The sequence below is a fragment of the Mytilus californianus genome, unplaced genomic scaffold, assembly GCF_021869535.1.
Source record: "Mytilus californianus isolate M0D057914Y unplaced genomic scaffold, xbMytCali1.0.p SCAF_1, whole genome shotgun sequence".
Taxonomy (NCBI): domain Eukaryota; kingdom Metazoa; phylum Mollusca; class Bivalvia; order Mytilida; family Mytilidae; genus Mytilus; species Mytilus californianus.
The window spans coordinates 56,206,683-56,233,196 of NW_026262581.1; the positions used below are offsets into that span (position 1 = coordinate 56,206,683).

Sequence of the window (26,514 nt, forward strand, 5' to 3'; positions counted from 1 at the left end):
AGTAGAGTGTCAAACTTATCAACGTCGGTTCAAACATTATGACGTTGCTGATATGTCCGGGTCAAAGATATTAAGGCGGGTCAACGTATTTGACGTCACAAAGCCGTGATATGCAATTTTATTAAGAGCTGAGCAGAGTGATATAGACAGTGGAACGACCGATAAGAAAAATTTTCGCTAGAAACTAAGGGCGTACGTGCCGTTGTCAATGTAAACATTAACGTCGTCATAGGCAAAATAGCGATAAACAGATTATCATTGGTCATTTCAACTCGATTGCTTTTTCACTTTCGCCGTACCGGCTCAAGCGAGAGAATCAATCTCGTTGAGATGACCAACGATAATCTATAATTACAACAAGATAGCTAATATTACCATCAAGATAAATAGTAAATTAAACATTAAGGAGACAATTTCTGTAAAAAAACACATTTTAATACACACTTTACACACTATGTGAACGTACGTCTCTTTCCAACATGTCTGAGATCACATGAAAATTGTTTACATCACGAAATATTTACTGTATGAAATCCATTTCGGTACAATAATATGAAGATTTCTGAATGCAAATGAACAATGACTTTTTATGAAATTTACTCGTTAATACAACATTATCAAACTGGTTTTGCATTGTTTCCTGCTTTGAAAAGTACTTTATTTGAACCTTTTTATTGGTTTTTTTAACGTAAACGCACTGACATATTACATTTTTAGCCATAGGAATTTAGTTTTTTTCACTCGATACACTCGGAAAAAACATGTACTGCTCTCGAAAAAACACGAACATATACAAATGAATTTTCTCTCCAAAATGTCCTTTTCAATACAAAATCAAGAATTTGTGTAAAATTCTGTATATCTTAGTATTTATAGATTCCATGTGCACATTTCCGTTGACATTTGCATTGGTATGTGTATAAAAATGGCTTTAATCTACATTTTGGAATAAAGCATTGTTAATCTAAATTAAACGTTTTTAAAACAAAATAATGTAGTATAGGGTTGATAATATCTTTTTATCAAAAATACTAATTAACCGTCTATGATCTTATATATATAAGGTTCTAGCAAAATTTTTTCACGTTTTACCAGAAAGGAAGTCTGTTTGTCATCATATTCACTCGAAAAAAAAACCCGAATCAAATCATTTGAAAAACCACGAACCCAGTTGAACACTATACCAACCGTGTTAATAATCAGAACAAACTAATTCAGGTATGTTTATTATTTCTGTTTAAAGCTTTAAGGCTCAATTGACAACAAATCTTTTTCTGTTCAATTTCATAACAGCATGTAAATATTTATTAGTTTCTAGTCAGATATGAACACGGCAGAGAAGAATGAGCTAAGACCACCCTCTACAGATTCGCCGGTTGTGCCATGATGAATAACAAGGCGATCTCCCTTTGCTACCTGTACAGGAATGCTAAAGCTCCCCTCATTATAGTTTTCTCCGTATCCTAATACGACGCGCTTGTCGTTCTTCATAAGATAAACATGAAGATGTGTGCGATGATTGGATCTCACTTTGCACGACACTAAGTAGAGTCCAGCTCTTGGGACAGTAAAATACCCTGTACCTGGGTTGTACCCTCCTCCGACGTTCAATTGGACTGAGTCAAATATTAATTTCTGATGTCCTAAATTCATGTATCCACCGTTTTTAAAATAAGCAGTAAAGGCTGGTCTGATCTCTGTAAATATCAAACAATAACATATTTAATAAGATAAAACATAATACACAAATAAACACTATTGGAATACAAGAAATTGGATCTTTCTCAATGGCAGATACAATGTTCTTCAAACTTTAACTTTATATCTTTGTAATATAGATAATTGAACGAAGTATTTTTTTTTATTGTCCATAAACACAAGCTACCGTGCCGTTCGGTGGTATTGTAACGCCATTTTAACGAGAGACTAACATTTTAGGATAGGATATGTAAACAATTTTTTTTTTATTAATGGAACACATTCTTTGAATTGAGGCAATGATTTTTCGGTTGAACTTGCCATCGAAAGCGCTTTCCTCTTACTTTCTATGAGATTTCTTTGTGTAACTCAACAAGGTAATCCATTAATACCACATATTACATTTTTGCTATTAAAATCATTAGAGGCTAAAGATACCAAAGGGGGAGTCTAAAAATCATAAGTCTAAAATAAATTGAAGACGCCATTGCCAAAAAAAAAGAAAAAGAACAAAAGACAAAACAGTATACAAAACACAACATAGAAAACGAAAGACTGACCAACACAAACCCCACCAAAAACCGGGGGTGGTCAGCTATGTGAAAGGTATGTACCCTGGTACCATATGTACTGGATGAGTCAAAAGATTCTAAAGGTTAACCTTTTTTCAATATTTTGCATGATTGATAGCTAGAACATCTAAGGTTTGAAGAGGGACAGAATTTGTTTGAAAATCTAACGCCAATATTTACACAAGTTGTAAAGACAAGTCTTGTTTCCTGGATATATATCCCGAATTGGGTAATCCAAATGTGTTATTTAATTTATTATACTGAATGTTCTGTTATTACTGTCTATTAAATTTCAAATTCAAAGTAATAAATTATGTCGTCTTGTACATAATCATCATCCGTATTTATTAAAGCGCACATTTGAGCAAGCTTCTCCGAGAAAGGTAATAGAGTATTTGCCATGGGATAAAATATAAATAACACATAGCTAAGAGGGTGATAGAGCAGATTGTTACCCCGAGAAAACATTGTCAACTGAGGCGAAGCCAAGGTTGACAATGTCTTTTCGATGGGTAACAATCTGCTCTATCACCCTCTCAGATATGTGTTATTTCATTTATTATACTGAATGTTCTGTTATTACTGTCGATTAAATATCAAATTCAAAGTAATAAACTATGACGTCTTGTACATAACAACCATCCGTATTTAATAAAGCGCACACTTAGAGTATTTGCCATAGGATAGAGTCGTATTTATTAAAGCGCACACTTGATCAAGCGTCTCCATGAAGAGTAATAGAGTAAATTAACACCCTCGTATTAGCCAATCAAAATATGGCATTTTAACGTGAAGTATAATAAAGTAAATTGTCTCCCTCGTATTAACCAATCAAAATCTGGCATTTTGACATGAAGTATAATAATATTGAGTGTCAAGCGATTATTTTTCTTCACAAATAAATGAGATTAAAACACCGGCATTGCTTTACAAATTCAAATATTATATATAATATTGATTCGAAGGCAATGTTTCTCAGAATTGTTATGCCATATTTTATGATCTTACAAACCTGTTCGTGCATTTTTCATTGTTATTCAAAGCAAAATAATTATCTAAGATACCTGGGACGATCTCACTACACAAAAGATCTCTTTTGTTTACTTATTGTACCTCGAACTTATTAACCCGGTGTAGGTCTTTAAGTTGCAGGTTTTTTTTTACTAAAAGTCAATCGGGCATGACTAATAAGACACGCCCTCTTAAAATCGGGGGGTCCAACATAGGATCGGGTAAAAAATTGAGATACCATTATGTACAATTTCGGAGAAATGAAGTGCTTTTGGTTGATTTAATATCTTCGGTCAATAATCAAACGGTATTTGAGTGGAAATACAAAATGTCCGAAACCGGGAAATGCAGGCTGCAAAAGGAATTTATTTTCAAAATAAGTCCATATCTCATTTACTTACAGTGGCCGTTATTGATTGTGAATTCATATCGTTTCGTTTTTGGCATTTGTCTACCGGAGAAAAAAAAGGGGGTAGGGGCTCATAACTTAACTTACGATTTTGATCGTGGTTCAACTTTATTCTATTACGGCATACATTTTACCTCTAGTCAACGCTCCATCTTATTAAAGTGATGCTCAAAAATTGTTATGATTTGCTTAAGTTTGATACCCTTTACATCTCGTCGTAAATATACATGACATATTTGCCACTGGATATCAAGTGAGCAATTTATTAATCAGCACCATTTAGTGATGTACAATCATTAGTCTTCAGTTGATAGTTATCTCAGGCATTTTACCACCATTTATAAATTTAATTTTCAAGCGTTAATTTCAGCATTTCTTTCCTTATTTTTCTCTTTGCATTTAATCTTTTTGAACATTAAATAACGTAGTCCACATTAGGGGTTACATTATATCATATCCAATCATACTAGGAGAAGGGGAAAAGAACAGAAAAAAAAATCTGCATTGAGTGGCAATAAATCATAAGCGTACAACGACGGCAGTCACTAAAATGAACCGATCTAGTTTAAATCTGAGGGACAAAATTTGCTGTTTCAATTTTTTGTTTTATTATATCTGGTATAATAGTTGTTATAAAAGCAGCCGAACACCCAAACTGACACACCCCTTTAGCAAGGGTATACTGTCGGACTGGAGAGATCCAGAGATGTCAATATTTCTATACCCAAGTCAAGCCTTTGGATTTGAATAAAATGAGATAGAGGTATACATTAATGTGGCAGCTACCCAACGACACAGAAAAATCAAAATACTAAGAGTCAACTTAGTCTTTTGTTACAGAAAGATGCGTATACAGAATAAGCTCAAAACTGTTAATTTAACAATATCTATCACAACAGGGACATTTGATTTAATATTATTTACCGTTAAAGATATCCTGACAAGCACACGTGTTTGATTGAAACATGTACAAGAATTACGGACATTTCAAGGCGAGATTACTCGTGTTACTTTTCTATTCTGGTTCCCATCTTGTTCTCATCGTCTGGTGACCAGTAGACAAGAATAGATAACTCCCCTAAACGAACACCCCGCCAATAGATGTCATGCTGCGTTCACACGTAATTCGAATTCGATTCGCATTAACTAATTCGAATTAGTTTAATTCGCATTCGAATCGTTTTACGTCCAAACGTTAATTTTAATTCGAATTGCAATACGCGTCAAATTTGCCTTGCTGTCCGAACGACGTTAACTTTTAATTCGTATCAACAAAAACGGATTTCTAATGCGAATTGGTTAATGCGAATTAGCCAATTCGAATCAATTCGAATTAAAAAGGAAGAGTGTGTGAACGCGATAAGCGAATTCGATTCGCATTCGATTCGAATTCAATTCGAATTAAATGTACGTGTGAACTAGGCATCACTTTAACGTTATGCCTATGGGGTAATTTATGATATTAGCAGTTATACGATAATTCCGAACGCAGTTGGATTTAAGAAAGAAACCCCGCGTACACTATACACAGATGAATGATGAAGAAATTGCCGATAGAAAAGAAATAATAAAAAAAAGAAAAGTTTTGCATGCCCTATGATGTAGAAAGAATATTTTCTGTTAACGATGGTTCAAAAGAGATACGTTTACATGTTATTATATTTCCTATATTTATAATATATGTATATCTCGTGATCAATACTTTTTTTTATTTTTTTTCTTAATCTAGTAAATTTTCTTATTGTATGAAATTTGTAGCCCTGTTTATACTACACACGACCTTTTCGGAAGCTTTAAGCAGAGACATATATACACATACCGTTGAACATCACCTGCCATTTTTTTTTTAAATTTCGATCGGTGGAAATTAAAGGAGGTGTAATATAAACCAGTAGAAGAAAAAAACTTCACTGTATAGAATAACGGTAAAATAAATGATGATAATGAATGACGTCAAGTGGAATATTATACAATTACTGTCTTTTGATGAGGTAAATATGTGGTTTTATTGACTTTTGAAAAACTGATATTCACTGAGGCCAACGGCCGAAGAGAATGTCAATAGGTTTTTCAAAAGTCAATTAAACCACATATTTACCGAAACAAAAGACAGTAATTGTTTTATTCCATGTTTCGAAAGAGAAAAATATGTATTTAATAACAGTTATTTATTAAAACCAATTGTACGTCAAACATTTTACCGTTATTATACACGTAAAAGCACGCGGCGTTTTCCGCGGTGAATACACTTTTTCAGCAGTTGAATATGCTTTTTTATTCAAAATCCAATTCATATAGAAAACCCTACAAAAATTCTATCAATATGGAATAATAAATGAATATTCAGGACAATTACATGTAAATATAATATGAGTATTAACCCTGCTTTGTACTAGATCGACACGCTGAGCCAGTTTTTTTTTACGCGTAAGTTCACATGAAGATATCATTTCGCAGGAAGAATAGTCACCCTACCCGGAAACATTTCTGGCTCCGAACCGACAAGTCTTTTCTCTTACTTTCAAATACCGATAGTTTAACTTTAGCGTTGATACAGCAAATACATGTACCATTGTTTACGTCGAGATTCGAATAACGACCTCCCGATCTCGAGGAGAACACACACACGAAACAAACAAGGAGAGCGATAGTACAGAATATAATACCAAAAACTAATGTACAGAGATAAATAAAATACAGTTTCACAAAAATTTCATAGTTACTAAAGTGGTGCTAAAAGTATCAAACCGAAATTAGAAATGTTAAATTATTTTAGAAACTACACGTAAATATGGATGGCCGACTTCTGAATAGATTTCATGGATCAACGCTCTCTGCAAATTCACTATTTTTGCACCAATTATTTAAGGGGTTCGGATGTGGCCAGCTGCTGCAAGGCTAATTTCTGTCTTTATTCAATATATCCTCAGTTATTCCAATTTTCACGTCCTACCTCAATGTCTACATCCTATTGCAAGATCTACCTATTGTATTTAAAATTCATGTGTTCTCGTCATGAACATGCATGAAATATTTGCCACTGGAGGTAAAGCAAACAACAATCAACCAACTCCCTAAATTATTCAATGTACATAGTACACGAAGACAAGATCTTGTAAAATGTTATTATGTAAAATTTCCATTTAAATTACTCAATGATAGTGCAAACTTTTTTTTATGGTTTTGCAATTTACTACATAACTAAACACCTATACTTTTTTAATGTTTTACTATGGTTCTTATCTACGATTTAATTGCGATTTATGATATAAGATTTTGTCAGGCGATTATAAAACTTAGAAAGGTAAAAGGCTGTTTTCAAGTTGTTTGTTCATACTACATTTAGATGTGAAAAGGGAATGACGGACGACTTAAATAAAAGTGTTTGTTTTCATATACATGTAATATATTGTATTTCAATTTAAGAATGATTATCAACCTTGCGAAAATATTCCATCTATACACGTTTTGATCGAGCCAGGTATGATTGCTACTGAGACAACACTCCACAAAAGACCAAATGTCACAAAAATTAACAGCTATAGGTCACCGTACGTCCTTCAACAATGAACAAAGCCCATACAGCAAAATTAAACCTAAAAATACGATTTATTAATTATTGGACTGAACAGACAACACTAATTATTTTGCATTTGCATGAAACGTAGTGTAGGAAAATTATAGAATCAAAACCAAAATGAACATTTACCTGAATATTGTGAAGGACCTTATGCATCTAGGTCTGTTCGATTAGAAGTTATGAAACATGCTGTTTAAATAGCTTATTGTTGGAAGAGTTTACTTACTATTTTCATTTGGTGTCTTTACGAATCTATTTCATGATTACTGACAGACTTAATACATCAGATATATATAACAAGAAGTTTTGGTGCAGATCATTCATTGGTCAGTTGTAAATGAGGTCTGTATAGGGTTTTTGATTTCCTCATTTATAAAATAAAAAATCGTCAAATTGAAAATTTGGAATTCAAAAATATAAATTTACCCCTTAATTTCATAAAACTATCTTATGGTCCTATATTAATGCTAAAAAAATATAATAAATAAATAATTAAATGATGTAATCGGTCCATTTTGAATGCAATTAGGTAACTGTTATTTGTCTATATCAGTCTGAGTACTGTTTAACTATCATTTGTGTTGAATATATTTAGACTCGACCAATTCAGGGGAATCAGATTTCTGCAAGTGTTTTTAGTGTACTTTTCTAATGTTTTTGACGGTTTTAAAGTTAGTAAATGATCAATGATTAAGTTAATATTGACATTAAAAGACCTCCTCACAAAAAGGGCTGTTCAAATCCCCTCGCCCAAAGGATCGTTTATTATTATATTGAAATTAAGTAACTCGAGTTGATATCAAGCGATATCCCATTCTCACTCGTTATGAAACCTATAAATCTCATGTATACAACATTAAAAAAAATATTTAAAAAAATAAAATCAATAATACAACCATCAAAATACGAAGTAGAAAGAAAGATGGCAGTTTACGATATTTTCTCTTTTTTCTGAAGCTTTCTAGATTTGGGACGATTTACAGCATGAAAATGAAATATTTTATAATTTCTTGTATCCGAAACACGCTTTTCTGGATTTATAAACTTAACGGTTAATATATATGTTCCATCAATTTGCCCCCAACACTAAATATATATTAAATCATATAGTCGTGTCTATAATAGATATAGTGTATCAATGGCGGATTCGGGCTTTTCAAAAATGGGACCCAACAGACCGTTTGCCTCAAAGTGGCGGTAAAAATTAAGAAAATATGGATTAATTTTTGCTATAAATGCAAGAGAGTTAGAGTTGTGCCATTCAACAAGAAAAATAATCAACTTGAATTGGTAACTAAAGTCAAGTCAGTATTTAACCCGATGTGTCGATTGAAGTTTTGGCTATAAGTTTGATACAATGTATATAGATATTTAAGTAAAAGATAACACGGTGTAAAAGTTGGAATCGATATAAGTACCTGGAATATGTATACAAAGAGGTGCTGCAAGGCTCTAAATTAGGACCTGGACCTTTTAATATTTGCTTGAATGATAATTTGTTTTCATTTTGTGTCTAGCTGTGGGTAATTCATTATATAATTATGCAGATGGGACTACTTTGTCATTTTCACATTCTTATATAGACACTATTTTATATACTTTAGAAAAAGAAAGCTTATTAGAGCTTATTAATGGGTTTAGTTAAATTCATATGTAAGACAACCTGACTAGTTTCAGGCAATAGCCATTTGTTAGAAAAACTAGATATAAAAATATAGTTTTTAATTGAGATAGCAATAGTGTACACTGTAAAAAAAGAAGTTAAACTAAACTACTAGAAGTAACTATTAGTTATCAACCTAAATTTGTTGCCTATACTTCTAATATTTGCAAAAAAGTTTCAAGACAGTGTCATATGTACTTGTTGGTAAATAGCATACGAAATCAGGTAGAATTACTATTTACTATTCATTTATCATGTTTAGTTTAATTACTGTCAAATAGTGTGGCATTTTTTTTATATGATTGTAAAACTAGAAAAATGGATAAAAATACTGGAACGTGCCTTCAGATTTATTTATGTAGATTATTGTAGCACATAACAACAGCTTTTAACTAAATCAAAATTACCAAGTTTAAAAAATCAGAATCGATTGTCAATGAATAATGTCCACTGCTCTATATGACTTTATCGAAATTTAAAAATGTAGTTACACTTTCAGAAATGACAATATATGTTCCCAGGTTAAGGAAACTATACTTATGCTTTGCATATAGATATGTAGAAGCCAACCTCTTGAACGAGCTGCTGAATGACATAGGGGAAAATGCCTGCGAGTGAAAATAGATTGTTCTATTATATGAATACTCGACATAGATTCAATCTCAAATAAATCTTTTAAGCTTATGAGGGAAGGAGGGGCTAATTAATCTTGGTTCCCCTAGATTCAACCTGGCATATAGTAAACAAAATAAATGTATTATCAAGACTGTTTGTAAAAAGTGTCTTTTTTGAAAAAAACACACGCAAAAGAAAAAAAATGATAAAACACATGTCAATCTAAATGGAATAAATCAGACAAAATATGAAATAGAAACAATACCGCTGGTTCAGTTGGAAAATATAACATAAAGGATCATAATAACAATTTTATTATAAATCATACATGGCCATCCGTCCAATACAAATTTTGTGGAAATTATTAATTAGGGCGTTAAACCAAGTGATGCTAGTATATCCACCCCCTTGTAAGAAACGGGAACTTATACCATGTTTACACTATAAAATCTGCTCCAGGTCAAACCTGGGATATTGAACCCGAAATAATTACCCCGAATTAAACTACTTAAAATTAACCCTCTTTGAGATTTCCCCTCCAACAATAATACACACTTATGCGCCTGTTTACATTCTTTGAATCACTGTTGCATTATTTCAAAGTCTGAAATTCTTTTTCGCACTCCTGAGCGATTCGGCGAAAACCCGCATCATCCACCTTCCTTCTGTGATTGCGAAGGTATGTATATGGCAAGTATTTTACGAATTAACGTATTTAAGGATGTTTGCTGCTCTGTTTCAAAATAACAAGCTATATAAAACACGTAAAAGGCTGTTATAAATGAATAATATGTAAATAATGGATTTAAAAAAGCAAAAAAAAAATAAAAAGTCCGTGTCCTTGTTTTTTAGATACAAGCCATTAAAATTTGTCGGGGAATGGTTTTCTCTAGAATTTTCATATATTTAACCCTTTTCCTTCAACAACAATGAAAATATAACAAGAATTTTATAAGATTTTCAAAAATGGCTTTTTAAACTATATGTAATAAAATTATGAAAAGAAAAGTAGAGGTTAGCGGTCAAATTTTTATGAACACTAAATGAAAAAAAAACCCAGATATATTGTACATGTCCTTAAACATTAACTTTTGCCTTTGGATTGACATTGAGGTTTACAAACCCAACAGCGATGTATGTGCTTTAAATAGTGTTCCCTCCCCGAAATATTTTGAGGGGGATAGATGCAAAATTTTATCCGATGTTAATCTGCCCTCAAACACCGAAAACAGGCCGTGAAGTTTAAGAGATAATATACGTTGTGGTAAGAAGAAAACATTTTTGTAAACCAATTGTGATGGCATTCTTTTCAAATCGTTACAACAATGAAAAGATCGGTTAATTGATTGGTTCTTGATTGCGTAAAGTCCAGGGGAAAATATTTGAAGCATACTCAATTCACAGAGAAAGACCTTTGTAGAATGGAAGAAATGACTGATTATCCACTGACATATATTTTTGAAATATTGATTCCGTCACGTAAAAAAAAGGTACTAGTATCCAAACAAAATTCTAGTTTTTCCTTTAAATATACTTGACGGGTTTCTCTCAAACAATATGTTTAGGTATTTGAAACCTGTTTATCTGTATTTAGGTTTTAGTATTTCTATAAATTTTAAGTTATTTGACAAAAAATGTTTAGAAAATTTGTTGTGTATTTATTTATATGAATTTATAGGGAAATTTTATGCTGATTGATACAACATTTTGTTTTATTCTTTCGTTATTTACTAGCCGAAGGAGGCGGAGCCAGACAGTGCAATAAGAACTTCTGAGATGGACGTTAGTGCACTGGTCTAAGCTCCTCCGATTCGTTGCTTTTCCTATGAGATGCGGTCAACGGCGGGATTGGATATTGCAATAAATAAAAATCTATTCAGTTAATGTACTCATCTAAAAATTACAGAAGTTAATTCACTTGGAGAACAAAGGAAATGTTACAATTCATGGATAATCCCTGTGGAGGAGTAAAGCTCCATCAAATAATGCTCTCCCTCAGTATAGATAGCTAGATTCTTGTCTTTTTGTTCTTAGTAAGGCCGCATGTTTTGGCGTACAACTGATTCTACTGCTTTGCCTATATTTGCGAATGACGAAGTCAAACGTCAAGTGTCACCATAACAGCAACCTCACAATAATAAACAATAAAGAGATTGTGGTGAGATTAACTATCCAACATAGTCCACATGACGTGCAAATAAGCAATTATAGGTCACTGTACGGCCTTCGGCAATGAACTACTAGTATAAAATGCCCCGTCGTGAAAAAATGTAAAACAATTCAAACGAAAACAGCCTTCTGACTTGGTACAGGCACTTACAGAATGTGACAGAGTTAAACATGTTTGTGTCCGCTCTTCCCCCCATACCTGGGACAATGGTGTAACAGCACAACATGAAAAATAAATAGCTGCGCCAAGAGCGCATGATATACCCTTATTGTGCATATTGATATTGTCGCACGAATAAAATAGAATATTTAGAAGGCATTTAATCATAAGCAAATAAAATGGCTTTTAGAGAAAATTGAGGATAATACCTTAGGTGTATGAATATTGCGTTCAATATGACTGTCTAATTACTCTGGATTGAAGAAATGTTTAAATATCAAAAGTGAATCCACGTTCACCAATCAGAACAACAGCATTAAGTTTATAGTACTAGTTTGATCTCTGTATAATGGAGCTAGTGCATAGCTAGGACGGACGGACGCACATTTGTACCATAAAATTCCTTTTATCTATCTGACCATTACAACAATCCAAGCAAACCCAAATTATGGTCAACATGTGAAAAATTTACTTCAATATGACTTTTTAAAGTTACTATATAACGAAAAACCGAAAAATCAAAAACAAATTCAAAAGAGAGCTTTCGTTTATCTATCCCAGCGATAATTAAAAGTTTTGAGGAAATCAATCCAGGAATAAAGGAGTGAGTGCGCGAAATCTAAAGAAAAGTTGCTTAAATTCTACCAGTTAATGTCCCGTTACTCTTAATCAATAGAGACACAAATTCTTAAATCGAATTGAAGCTTTCTTCCGTCAATTCTAATGTTGTCGTTAACTTGTAAGAGAATTGGGTGAAGCAAATGTTGACGAACGGATGAATGAACGGACGGACATTTGTATATCATAATACGTCCCGCCTTCGACGGGCGTATAAAGATTGTAAAAATAAGTTAGAAATGGCTTGACTCGTCAGATAGGCACTAAGCACAAAAGCATCTGACATAAGACAAAAGACACAAAGTACCGGTATAAGAATACTCAAGCTACTGAAAGCTAGATAAAATATTAATGTCATATTTTTTTAAATAAGAAGTGTCTTTTAACCTACCTGGTCCAAAAGGGATAGGCGAGCTACTACCATTATTTTGCGTCTTTTGTCATATTTTTTTAAACAGGGAGTGCCTTTTATTTTACGTGGCTCAATGGGCTAAGTGAGCTACTGTCAACACTTGGCGTCCGATGTCGTCGTCTGATGTTCATCCGTCAGTCCGTCGTCATTAACTGTAAACAAAATGTGTTCTCCGAAACTAAAAGGCCAAATATTTAAAAAATGTATTCAGGGATTTGATCCATCAAAAACATCGCTGCTGTTGCTCAAATAGAGTACAGGGGGACTAGACAGGTCAATGTCTTTATATGATGAGATTTTCAGATAAATCGGACTGTCATTTGTGGAGTTATTGCCCCTGACAAGTATTTGTTTTTATGAAATTAGCGGTTTTTGGTTATCATCTTGAAACTTTTATGTTGTGCTCTTAAACCTTTGTCCCAGTTTTGGAGGGATGGTTTTGGCGCTTCAAACATGTTTAACCCCGCAACATTTTCTATGTGTATGTCAAAAGTCAGGAGCCTGTAATTCAATGGTTGTCGTTGGTTTATGTATTTCATATTTCGTAAATTCTATTGTATCAATAAGGCTGTTGTTTTTTGTTTTTTTGTCTTTTGAATATGATTCACCATTTTCATGTCGGGTATCAATAGCCTCGTCGTATCTTCTCTCTCCTTTTAATGTCTCTATAATAATGCTCGAGGTTTAAAAAATGAAAATCTAAAACCTTATGCACACGTTGAAAAACTGTTCACTAAAATAGAACAGTAATGACAGCTCACAAAATTGCCCAAAATACTGACTTGTAACCCAACCAATGTGGTATTTATAAATTTCCGATAAAGAAACGCATGCCTTGAAAGGGACAAAAAGCTTATATAAAAAATACACCAGCGATTTCTGCTTTAAGTGATGAGTTTCTGTGCTCAATATATGTATTGTTAATATCCGTATGAAGCTAATTCTATCTAATTTTCGTACTATTTGGTTTGTAATTCTATGAGAACAAACATAAAGATAAATAAAAGACTAAAGAAATAATAAAGACAACAAAATCTTCAGACAATATTTTCAATGAATTTTTAATACGACAAGAAGTATAACAAAAATACCATCTCCAAGGTAAATTAAAATAGAGGAAGTAAAAAAACCCTTACAAAATCAAACATTATCAACCAACGGAACGAGTGATAAACAAGTGTCATATTCTTGATATGGAACAGGCATTTTCCAAAAACAAATTGGTGGGTTATATCCCATTTGTATGACAGTCGTTTACAGTTCTGTTATATTGACGATATTGAGATGGAACTTGACTACTATGTTGAATCATTCCACTGCATCGTGCAATGTTCATGATGCAAAATTGTGCATTCATAAACAAAAGACAAAACGTTAAAATGAAAAGGCTAAAGTGTCCAATCGTATGGCTGTTGTTATTTTACTTTCTACCAAATACATTTGTAACCGAATGTCTTGAACCGTTTATCAATAACTTTTTAAATATGAGCAAACCAAGAATCTTTCTTTTAAACTTTTTTGAAATTCCTCGTTAATCGGACGGTTTTGTTTTCTATTCTTTTATTTCGTTATGATAAAATATTCTATTGCATTTACTATAGCCATCATCTAAAAAATGGATATTTTTATGGTATTTTATTTACCCCTTCATCACGAAAAAGGAAGAATTACAAATGAATCAAATATTTCAGATGTTCATAATTAAGACAGTAGTCTGTCTGATTTAATTTTTTTTTAAAATGCCTTGTATCATCCCAGAAAAGATGAAATGCGTTTAGAGAATAAAATTGAGAATGGAAATGGGGAATGTGTCAAAGAGACAACAACCCGACCATAGAGCAGACAACAGCCGAAGGCCACCAATGGTTCTTCAATGCAGCGAGAAACTCCCGCACCCAGAGGCGTCCTTCAGCTGGCCCCTAAAAAAATATGTATACTAGTTCAGTGATAATGGACGTCATACTAAACTCCAAATTATACACAAGAAACTAAAATTAAAAATGATACAAGACTAACAAAGGCTAGAGGCTCCTGACTTGGGACAGGCGCAAAAATGCGGCGGGGTTAAACATGATTTTTGAGATCTCAACCCTCCCCTATACCTCTAGCCAATGTAGAAAAAACAAACGTACAACAGTACGCACAGTAAAACTCAGTTTAAGAGAAGTCCGAGTCCGATGTCAAAATAGGAAACAAAAGAAAATAAACAAAATGACAACAGACTACTAGCAGTTACTGACATACCAGCTCCAGACCTCAATTAAACTGATTGAAAGATTATGTCTTCATCATATATCAGGTACAATCCCTCCTGTTAGGGGTTTAGTATTATACCGTCATAAAATATATGAGAAGAACATAACCCGTGTCATAACAACAACTGGTTTTAGAATAAATATGTTTAATTCCGATGCAAAGACCCTATAAGTGAATCAATATTAAAGCCAAAACATGCCATTTTTAATAACCTGACAACAGTATCGTAACTATATCCCTTCTTAATAAGTCTGTTTAAAGGTTTTGTTAGCTTTTGAGGTGAATACTGACAATTTTGTGCTTTGTAAAGAAATATTTACCATAAAAGATTGGATGTGAAATACCCGAACGTATAAGATGTCTGCATGTTGAGTTATATTTACGAATGATGTCCTTATACCGATGATAAAATTTAGTAAATGCTTTGCCTACTACTATTGGCTACTGTTCAATTTCTACAAATGTTGAAATAATATATAATGTATGCATACTCTTATATATTGTATCGTTAAATCTGCTTAATGAAGACGACACAATAACTCTGTTTGACTTGTGTCTTATCCAATTTTAAAATATATCTTAACTAAAAGTGTAAATAGAGAAGACTTTGTATAACAAACACATGCAGTGAATGTGTTGAAAAATTCGCCATAATCAAATGTAACTGTAAGTAATGACAGGCTAATTCATGTACAGATTTAAAATACAGAACAAAAATAAATGTGAACTTTTTTCGTGTTTCAAACTGATTAGATGAATCTATCTGTTTCCTACATATTAAATAATCTGGTAAAATGTTTTGACACGGAACGATGGAAAACAACAAAAAATACACTTTGTTCCTGAGGACGCTAGAAGCTCAGAAACAGCAAGACATTTTTGAGAGCAACCGTACAAATATGACCTTGATAAATAAGAATAAGTAAATTCAATTCCAATAATAATTGCTTATCAAAAATAATACAAAAAAGCTGTGCGAAATACGATGCATTTCGTCTATTAAGAATGGTTCACGTTTTTCTTTCTTTATTACATTTTATTACCTGATTGATCATTCTTCAGTTTTGCTGAAATTTCCTCAGTTCTTTTTTCAATCTTGGATATGGCCAGGGTCATCTGAGCTACAACTAGAGCATTAATGAACAATATTACTACGTAGGTCATGGTTTTCAAGTTAAGTGATTTTTTTTTTCAATAAATGTCTAGCGGAGTTGATATATAAGACTGTCGAATGTTTTGTGTTATTTTCACGGTCTGAAGCTTAAGATATACACAATGTAGAAAAAGGGGAGAACATTATTATTTCAATCAGCAGTCAGGTAGACGGTGAACGGTCATATTACATTTACACTAAGCGTGTAATCATGAACAGTTAAAGAATTTTAACACTGTACATGTTATTGATAAAAACTTTTTAAAATGTGTATTTTAGACAAAACCATTTCAAATTGTACTCAACACCACTATTTACAAAATCCAAAACGTCAAACGCAATGATTGAGAAATAAACCGCTTTCCAGTGTTAATGCATTACCAACAAAACGAAGCAAGAAAATGTTAGAACTCTAAAAATGTATTGACTTTTCTTCTATTTCAAATTGCTATTGTGGGTGGAATTTTTGGTAAGGCCTTGGCTCATATCTGATATGTCAAAAAAACTTAAACCATGCATACATCTTTAATTATTAAATACTTAAAAAATACTAATTTAGCAATTTCAGGGGCCAAATAATGGCCTCGTATTGTTTTGTTGGTCAAAATATTTTGTATTTGTTATTGCAAATATTCGAAAGACCTATTTAACTAAACATGCTAAATACCTGAAATCATCCCCGAGAAGTTGACATGTGTTTTCTGTTGATAAAAAATGCATACCTACTACTATTGGCTTAGGTCCAATTTATACAAATGTTGAAATAATATGAAATGTATGCATATTCTTATATATTGTATCGTTAAATATGCTTAATTAAAAAGACATCATAACTCTGTTTGACTTGTGTCTTATCAAATTTTAAAATATATTTAAACTAAAAGTGTAGATAGAGCAGATTTTGTATAACAAACACATGCAGTGAATGTGTTAAAAAATACAACATTATCAAATGTTATTGTTAGTAATGACAGGCTAATTCATGTACAGATTTAAAATACAGAACAGAAATAAATGTGAATTTTTTTCGTGTTTCAACCTGAGTAGATAAATCGACCTGTTTCCTACATATAAAATAATCTGGTAAAATGTTTTGACACGGAACGTTTTCAAAAATACACTTTGTTCCTGAAGACACTAGAAGCTCGGAAACAGCGAGACAACTTTGAGAGCAACCGTACAATTATAACCATAATAAAGAAGTAAAAGTAAATTCAATTCCAAAAAAAAATAATTACTTATAAAATATAATACAGAAAGAGCTGTACGAAATACAATACATTTTGTCAACTAAGAATGGTTGACGTTTTTCTTTCTTTTTTACATCTCATTACCTGATTGATCTTTCTTCTGTTCGGCTGAAATTTCCCCAATTCTTTTTTCATTCTTAGATATGTCCAGGACCATCTGAGCTACAACTAATTATATTAACTAGCATTAATGAACAATATTAATACGGAGGTCATGTCTTTTCGGATAAGTGTTTTTCTCAATATATGGCTTGCAGAGTTGATATATTAGGCTGTCGTATGTTTTTGTGGGATTTGTTTGGTCTGAAGATATACACAACGTAGAACAAAGGGAGAACATTATCATTTCAATCAGCAGTCATTTAGACGGTGAACGTTCATATTACTTTTACATTAAGCGTGTAATCATGAACAATTAAAGATTATTTACACTGTACAAGTTAATGATGAATTAAAAAAAAATGTATTCTAGACACAGCCATTTCAAATTGTACTCAACACCACTATTTACTAAATCCAAAAGGCAAAAATGCAATTTCCTATTGTTAATTATCCATTTTTAGATGGTGACGTTCCCTTGTCACCATCTTATGGTGTTTATGTATCTCAACTTGTTCGATTCGCTCGTGTATGTAACAACGTATTTGATTTTAACGAAAGAAACCTCTGTATTACTGAAAAATTATTACACCAGGGTTTTCGATATCACAAACTAGTCAAAACATGTACTAAATTTTATCATCAGTACAAGAACATCATTCGTAAATATAAATCAACATGCAGACATCCAATCTTTTATGGTAATATTCTATACAAAGCACAAAAATGTAACATTCACCTCAAAAGCTAACCAAACATTTAAACAGACTTATTCAGAAGGGATATAGTTACGATACTGTTGTCAGGTCATTAAAGATGGCATATTTTGGTATTAATATTGATTCACTCATAGGGTCTTTGCATCGGAAATAAACACATTTATTCTAAAACCAGTTGTTGGCATGATACGGGTTATGTTCTTATATATTTTATGATGGTATGTTACTAAACCCCTAACGGGAGGGATTGTGCTTGATTTTCATATGATGAAGACATAATCTTTCAATCAGTTTAATTGAGGTCTGGAGCTGGCTTGTCAGTAACTGCTAGTATTCATTTGTTAATTTATGTATCATTGTCATTTTGCTTAGTTTCTTTTGTTACCTATTCTGACATTGGACTCGGACTTCTTTTAAACTGAGTTTTACTGTGCGTATTGCTGTGTGTTTGTTTATTCTACATTGGCTAGAGGTATAGGGGGAGGGTTGAGATCTCACAAAACATGTTTAACCCCGCCATTTTTTTGCGCCTGTCCCAAGTCAGGAGCTTCTGGCCTTTGTTAGTCTTGTATGTTTTTTAATTTTAGTTCATTTATATGTTTTGGAGTTAAGTGTGACGTCCATTTTCATTGAACTAGTGCACATGTTTGTTTAGGGGCCAGCTGAAGCCCGCTTCCGGGTGCAGGATTTTCTCGTTGTGTTGAAGACCCATTGGTGGCTTTCGGCTGTTTTCTACTCATTGGTCGGGTTGTTGTCTCTTTGACACATTCCCCATTTCTATTCTCAATTTTAATGATTGAGAATTAAATCCCTTTTCCAGTGTTAATGCATTACCAATAACAAAAAAAGAAGAAAATGTTACAACTCTTGAAATGTATTGGCTTTTCCTCTTGTTCAAATAATGAGGAATTTTTGGTAAGTCCTTGGCTCATATCTGTTATGTCCAAAAAACAAAAACCATGGATCAACTTTTAATTTTGAAAAACTTAAAAATTACTACTTTTGCAATTTTAGGGGCAAAATAATGGCCTCACATTGTTTCATCGGTCAAAATATATTGTATTTGTTATTGTAAGTATTCGAATGACCTATTTCACTAAAATACCTCAAATCATCCCCAAGAAGTTGAAATGTGTTTTTTGCTGATAGCAAATGCATGCCTACTACTATTCGCTACTGTCCAATTTATACAAATATTGAAACGATATGGAATGTATGCATAGTCTTATATATTGTATTGTTAAGTATGCTTAAGAAGAAGACCCATAACTATATTTGACTCATGTCTTATCCAATTTTAAAATATGTTTAAACTAAAAGTGTAAATAGAGTAGATTTTGTTTAACAAACATATGCATTGAGAGCGTTGAAAAATTCGACATAATCAAATGCTACTGTAAGTAATGACAGGCTAATTCATGTACAGATTTAAAATACAGAACATAAATTAATGTGAACTTTTTTCTTGTTTCAAATTGAGTAGATGAATCGATCTGTTTCCTACATATAAAATAACTTGGTAAAATGTTTTGACACGGAACGTAGGAAAACAACAAAAATACACTTTGTTCCTGAAGGCACTAGAAGCTCGGAAACAGCAAAACAACTTTGAGAGCAACCGTACAATTATAACCATAATGAATAAGAAAAAGTAAATTCAATTCCTAAAAAATAATTACTTATAAAAATAATACAAAAAGAGCTGTGCGAAATACGATACATTTTGTCAATTAAGAATGCTTGACGTTTTTCTTTCTTTTTTTACATCTTATTACCTGATTGATCTTTCTTTTGTTCGGCTGAAATTTCCCCAATTCTTTTTTCATTCTTAGATATGATCAGGGCCATCTGAGCTACAACTATAGCATTAATGAACAATATTAATATGGAGGTCATGTCTTTTCGTACGAGTGTTTTTCTCAATACATGGCTAGCAGAGTTGATATATAAGACTGTTGTATGTTTTTGTGGGATTTGTGTGGTCTGAAGATATACACAACGTAGAACAAAGGGAGAACATTATTATTTTAAACAGCAGTCATTTAGACGGTGAACGTTTATATTACTTTTACACTAAGCGTGTAATCATGAACAATTAAAGAGTACAAGTTAATGATGAATTTTAAAAAAAATTATATTCTAGACACAACCATTTCAAATTGTACTCAAAACCACTATCTACTAAGGCTAAAATGCAATGATTTTGAAATAAACCCCTTTTCCAGTGTTAATGCATTACCAATAACAAAAAAAGAAGAAAATGTTACAACTCTAAAAATTTATTGGCTTTTCCTCTTGTTCAAATAATGAGGAATTTTTGGTAAGTCCTTGGCTCATATCTGTTATGTCAAAAAAAACAAAAACCATGGATCAATTTTTTATTTTGAAAAACTTAAAAAATACTACTTTTGCAATTTCAGGGGCATAATAATGACCTCATATTGTTTTATCTGTCAAAATATATTGTATTTGTTATTGTAAAATATTCGAATGACCTATTTCACTAAAATACTTTAAATCATCCCTGAAAAGTTGATATGCGTTATCTGCTTATAGAAAATGCATGCCTACTATTGGCTACTGTCCAATTTATACAAATGTTAAAATAATATGTAATGTATGCATATTCTTATAGATTGCATTGTTAAATATATTTAATAAAGAAGATCCAATAAGTCTGTCTGACTAGTGTCAGAACCAATTTAAAAATATGTTTAGACTAAATGTGTAAATAGAGTAGATTTTGTAAAACAAACACATGCAATGAATGTGTTGAAAAATACCACATTATCAAATGTTATTGTTAGTAATGAAAGGCTATTTCATGTACAGATTTTAAATACAGAACAGAAATAATGTTAACTTTTTTCGTGTTTCAAATTAAGTAGATAAATCGATCTGTTTCCTACATATGAAATAATCTGGTAAAATGTTTTGACACGGAACTTTGGAAAACAACAAACATACACTTTGTTCCTGTAACCATAGAAGCTCGGAAACAGCGAGACAACTTTAAGAGCAACCGTACAATTATAACCATAATGATGAAGTAAAAGTAAATTCAATTCCAAAAAAATAATTACTTATAAAAAAAATTACAAAATGAGCTGTGCGAAATAGGATACATTTTGTCAATTAAGAAAGGTTGACGTTTTTCTTTTTTTTTTTACATCTCATTACCTGATTGATCTTTCTTCTGTTCGGCTGATATTTCCCCAATTCTTTTTACATTATTAGATATGTCCTGGACCATCTGAGCTACAACTATAGCATAAATGAACAATATTAATACGGAGGTCATGTCTTTTCGGATAAGTGTTTTTCTCAATATAAGGCTAGCAGAGTTGATATATTAGACTGTCGTATGTTTTTGTGGGATTTGTTTGGTCTGAAGATATACACAACGTAGAACAAAGGGAGAACATTATCATTTCAATCAGCAGTCATTTAGACGGTGAACGTTCATATTACTTTTACATTAAGCGTGTAATCATGAACAATTAAAGATTATTTACACTGTACAAATTAATCATAAACAAATATAAAAGTGTGTATTTAAGACTCAACCATTTCAAATTGTACTCAACACAACTATTTACTGAATTCAAAAGATTATACACTACATATAAGATAATCGGTAAAATGTTTTGACACGGGAACGTTGGAAAATAACAAAAATACACTCTGTTCCTTAAGCCGCTAGGAGCTCAGAAACAGCGAGACACTTTTGTGAGCAGCCGTACAATTATAACCTTGTTAAAGAAGAATGAGTAAGTTCAATTCCAAAAACAAATTGCTGATAAAAATAAGTACAAAGAGAGTTGTGCGAAATACGATGCATTTCGTCAATTTAGAATGGTTGACGTTTTTCTTTCTTTTTTACATCTCATTACCTGTTCGATCATATTTCAGTTCGTTTAAAAATTCCTCCAATCTTTTTTCATTCTTTGATATGTCCAGGGCCATCTGAGCTTCTACCACAGCTAAAATGAACAATATTACTATCTCTAAGTTAAGTGTTTTTTTCTAAATAAATGGCTAGTGGGGTTGATATATAAGACAGTCGTGTGTTTTTTTTTTTTTCAACGTAGAACAAATGGAGAAACTTATTATTTCTTTCAGCAGTCAGGTAAACGGTGAACGTTCATTCTACATCTTAAAATAGCGTGTACCCATGAACTATTAAAGATATAAAACAGTTTACAAGTTAAAGATGAAAGAAAAAAATTGAAAATGTGTAATTTAGACACAACCCTTTCAAATTGTACCTAACACCACTACTTACTAAATTCAATTTGGAATTATTGAGAGAGGCAAAATCTCAATGAATAAGAAATTAACCCCTTTCCAGTGTTAATGTATAACCAACAAGAAAATATTACAACTCTAAAAATGTATCGGCCTGAAAAAATAGATAAAAAAAAACTGTACACAGCCAAAATGTTCAACAAAATACGATATACAAATAAGTCAACATGGTCGAAACTACTAACTGACCCGTTATAAGAGTTATTGCTCTTGAAAGAAGAGTATTGTCCTTTTTTGCAGCCACTATAATAGATAGACAAACTGTAACAAGCAAACATACACAGCAAATAATATCTACAAACAAGTCAAAATCGTCGAAATCCAAGATTGACCAATTCAAGGAATCAATGTCGTTGAGAGACGATTTTTAGTTAATTATTGTAGTTTTGCTGAAACTATTATAGATATAAAAAAAATTGTAAACAGAAATTATGTTCAGAAAAATAAGATCTACAAATAAGATAACCTGGCTAAAATCTTCATTTGACTTCTATAGTTCCTGCCATTGACAACTTTACCCATTTTTTGCATTTTCTGCTGATAGAAAATGCATGTTTACTACCATTGGCTGCTGCACATCTGGTAGATTTCATATAGCATTTATATCCAGTGAATGTTTTGAATCAACCCAAGTTCTTGGTGGGGTTCGTGTTGCTCAGTCTTTGGTTTTTTTTTTATGTTGTTTTGTGTACTGTTGTTTGTCTGTTTGTCGTTTTCTTTTTTAGCCATGGCGTTGTCAGTTTATTTTCGACTTATGAGTTTGAATGTCCCTTTAATATCCTTCGTCTCTCTTTTGAAAAATACGATTAAATCCAATGTTACTGTTAGATAATGTACAGAATTGAAATACAGAACAGATATAAATGAAAACCTTTGTCGTGTTTCAAACTCTGAAGTTGAAACGATATGTTTTCTAAATATAAAATAATCTGGTCGAAAATTTTGACACGGGAACGTTGGACAACAACAATAATACACTCTGTTCCTGAAGCCTATAGAATCTCGGAAACAGCGAGATAATTTTGAGAGCAACCGTACAATTATAACCTGAATAAAAAAAATTCAATTCCCAAAAATAATTGCTTATCAACTATATTACCAAAAGAGCTGTGCGAAATACGTTACATTTTATCATTTTAGAGTGGTTGACGCCATTTCTTTTATTTGAAGTATACATTTTTTAACCATCGGAATAAAATTGAAGCAAAATAATTTAGCCGAAATAAATCAAACTTCTGCACAGGCTGTAAGGGGTATAGCCTTGCAAATGTTATATTTGATTTTGAATTAGAAAATATGGATTGATATGTATTTAGATAGCTGTTTTAACGTATTTATGCGGGACCAAAGCATGAAAATTAATCAAATAACATAAAACATGCAACATAAACATTCACCAAAAAATATTTCTTTGGTATGAAAAGAGAGGCTATGTCTTTCACACTTTCTTTATCAACTTTATAGTAATAAAAAAATGACAAATATGATATTTGGTATAGACGTTGTGGGGTAAACGTCGATGAGAAAGAAATCAAATGACATAATAACCAAGAAATTATATGATGCTAATTTATGGTTAAACAACATTACAAACAAATGAATTCGGAAGCAGAGAGATGCATGGTGAAATATTATTAATAAAAAGAATTGTAGAGTATAATCCCAACGCAACAAATACAAAAAATATTTCCACCAATAGATAATGTATGCCCAAAGTAAAATTCTTGCTTCAAACAAAAGCAATAATTGTATGACGTATTTTCAAGAGTTAATAAGTTCAAATTTAAAACGATTTTAAGATATATTTCGTTTTGATCACCAGCGATTTTCATACAGTTGTACTTTAAAATGTTATATCTGCAATTTTAAGGTGCTTCACGATCTTTTCATGTATGTTTTCCTTATATAGAAAATTAAGGAAGTTTAAAACATTAGTTAAATACGCGTACAATTTGTTGTTTGTCTTCGAATTGTTTTACTTCTCGTTACCTGTTCGGTCAAGTTTGGCTGAAATTTCCCCAAATCTTCTTTCGTTATCATATACATATTTGGCCATCAGTGCTACAACAATAGCATTAATAAATAATAATACGTAGGTCATGTCTATTCAATAAATGGCTAATGGAGTTGATATAAACCAGACAGTCGTGTTCTTTTTTTTGTGTCTAAAGATATACACAAAATAGAACAATGGGTGATAATTTCTTATTTGAATAAGCAGTCAGGTAAGACGGTTGCCGTTCATTCTACATTTAAACTTATCGTGTACCCATAAAGATTTAATGATTTTAACACTGTACAACGTTAATGATTCAGATTTTTAAAAAATTATCCATACGCATAAAAGTTTAAATAACCGTGTTATGTTAAATATGTGTTTAAACCAAACAGGTCAAGTAGTTGAAGTTATGGAGATCTATTTTTTTTATACCGTTGTACTCACAGGTACTTGGGGACAGGACAATATTTTAGTCAAAACACATTTTTTCCAAAATACTGTAAATTGTTTGTTTTCTTTTAATTTAATTTATTTTCGTGTTCTTTAAGTAAGACTTGTATAAATATACTAGAAATAACATTTGTTATTTGTTTACTATCAATTGCAAGTTTATTATACACAGCGATCACTGATAATATACATAATATATTGTTTTCAGTAGGATTTGTTTTTCCGATACATGTACCTGTAAATGAATTGTTGCAGTGAAATTTTCATAAATGTTTAGAGACCCGAGAACGATGTATTTGTTATTGAATATTGTTCCCACCTCGAACATTCTTGAGGGATTGTTCGATTTATCATATGTTGCAATAGACCTTTTCAATAACTCTTAACACCGACTAATGACACCTACTGTTTACAGGTGAAATTAAAGGAGTGGTCGTATAAAAGATGAAAATAATTCAGAAAAAATATAGCATGTACATATTCGATTTAACAGTATTATATAATTTTGAAAAGGAGTTTTCTGGTTTTGTTTAATTTCTCTCTCTTCCATATAACACGACATTTCACGCTGAATTGTTTAACCCTTCAAGTAAAAAGATACTGCAATCAATTCATATTCGAATCCTTTTTTATGATTATGAATGTTTGATTCAGTCATGCTGGATCTAAGTGATCACTCCAGATTTTGAGATGGTGCAGAATTTTAAGTTGAAGATATATCATGAAACTAATTATTTGTTTTTATGACTTGCAGAAACTTTATACACAATTTAAATATTAAATCTATTGCAAACTTTTGACATGTTATTTGCCCTTAAAAGAAGAAAAGATTGGTCGAGCAGCTACTTTATTTTAGATATGCACTTGCATATAGTTCCTTTGTAAATCAAAATTTATTATAAATTACTATAATGAATTAATGTGAAAAATTCACATACATCAAATTTAAGCAGTTAATAAGTGTTGATATGTTGATAAGAATTATGAAAGTATTTTATCGGGATTTTATGCTTGTATAGTAGTTGAATAAAATTTGGTACAAGATGTGTATTGATATCAAAGTTGATTCCCACTCTTTTTTGAAATGATATTATTTTAATTCTTTCTTTATGCAATTAAAGTACTGATACAATACAGTATGATAGACAACTGTCATTATTTACAAACCATTACACTAGTTGGATCGCCTCCACTTTAATGCCAATCTGAATTGACCACAGTTAATATCTCTTGTATTACATAAATGAATACACAAGTATTGACCTCAATAATTGTGGATTCAATCATTTTTTATGTACACTACATACAATTATTCGGTAAATTATGTCTCATAGATGAATGATTAAGGATTAAAAAAATGCATTTTTTGCAAA

General features: G+C 31.8%; 1 protein-coding gene across 9 annotated transcripts; it reads right to left on the reverse strand.

Annotated features, from left to right (window-relative positions):
• Positions 1-1,209: 1,209 nt before the first annotated feature.
• Positions 1,210-24,862, reverse strand: LOC127721925 (uncharacterized). 9 transcript variants are annotated; one of them, XM_052228751.1, is made up of 7 exons: positions 24,682-24,862; positions 22,278-22,358; positions 21,565-21,648; positions 20,160-20,243; positions 17,651-17,734; positions 16,207-16,290; positions 1,210-1,697 (listed from the first exon to the last, which is right to left on the reverse strand). In XM_052228751.1, the coding sequence occupies exons 1-7, from the start codon at positions 24,791-24,793 to the stop codon at positions 1,315-1,317; spliced, it is 912 nt and encodes a 303-aa protein (XP_052084711.1). In that variant the 5' UTR covers positions 24,794-24,862; the 3' UTR covers positions 1,210-1,314. The 9 variants fall into 9 exon arrangements, with proteins under 9 accessions (XP_052084711.1, XP_052084703.1, XP_052084749.1 ...); XM_052228743.1 differs by having other exon boundaries at positions 22,278-22,367; XM_052228789.1 differs by lacking the exon at positions 21,565-21,648.
• Positions 24,863-26,514: the final 1,652 nt, after the last annotated feature.

What these genes read in the sequence shown, in the direction of transcription:
- LOC127721925 (XM_052228743.1), bottom strand. Translation starts at nt 24,793, where the DNA reads ATGACCTACGTATTATTATTTATTAATGCTATTGTTGTAGCACTGATG. An exon ending in AGCCAAACTTGACCGAACAG is followed by an intron (nt 22,368 to 24,681) that starts GTAACGAGAAGT and finishes TGTTCATTTTAG; the next exon opens with CTGTGGTAGAAGCTCAGATG. An exon ending in ACTGAAATATGATCGAACAG is followed by an intron (nt 21,649 to 22,277) that starts GTAATGAGATGT and finishes TTTATGCTATAG; the next exon opens with TTGTAGCTCAGATGGTCCAG.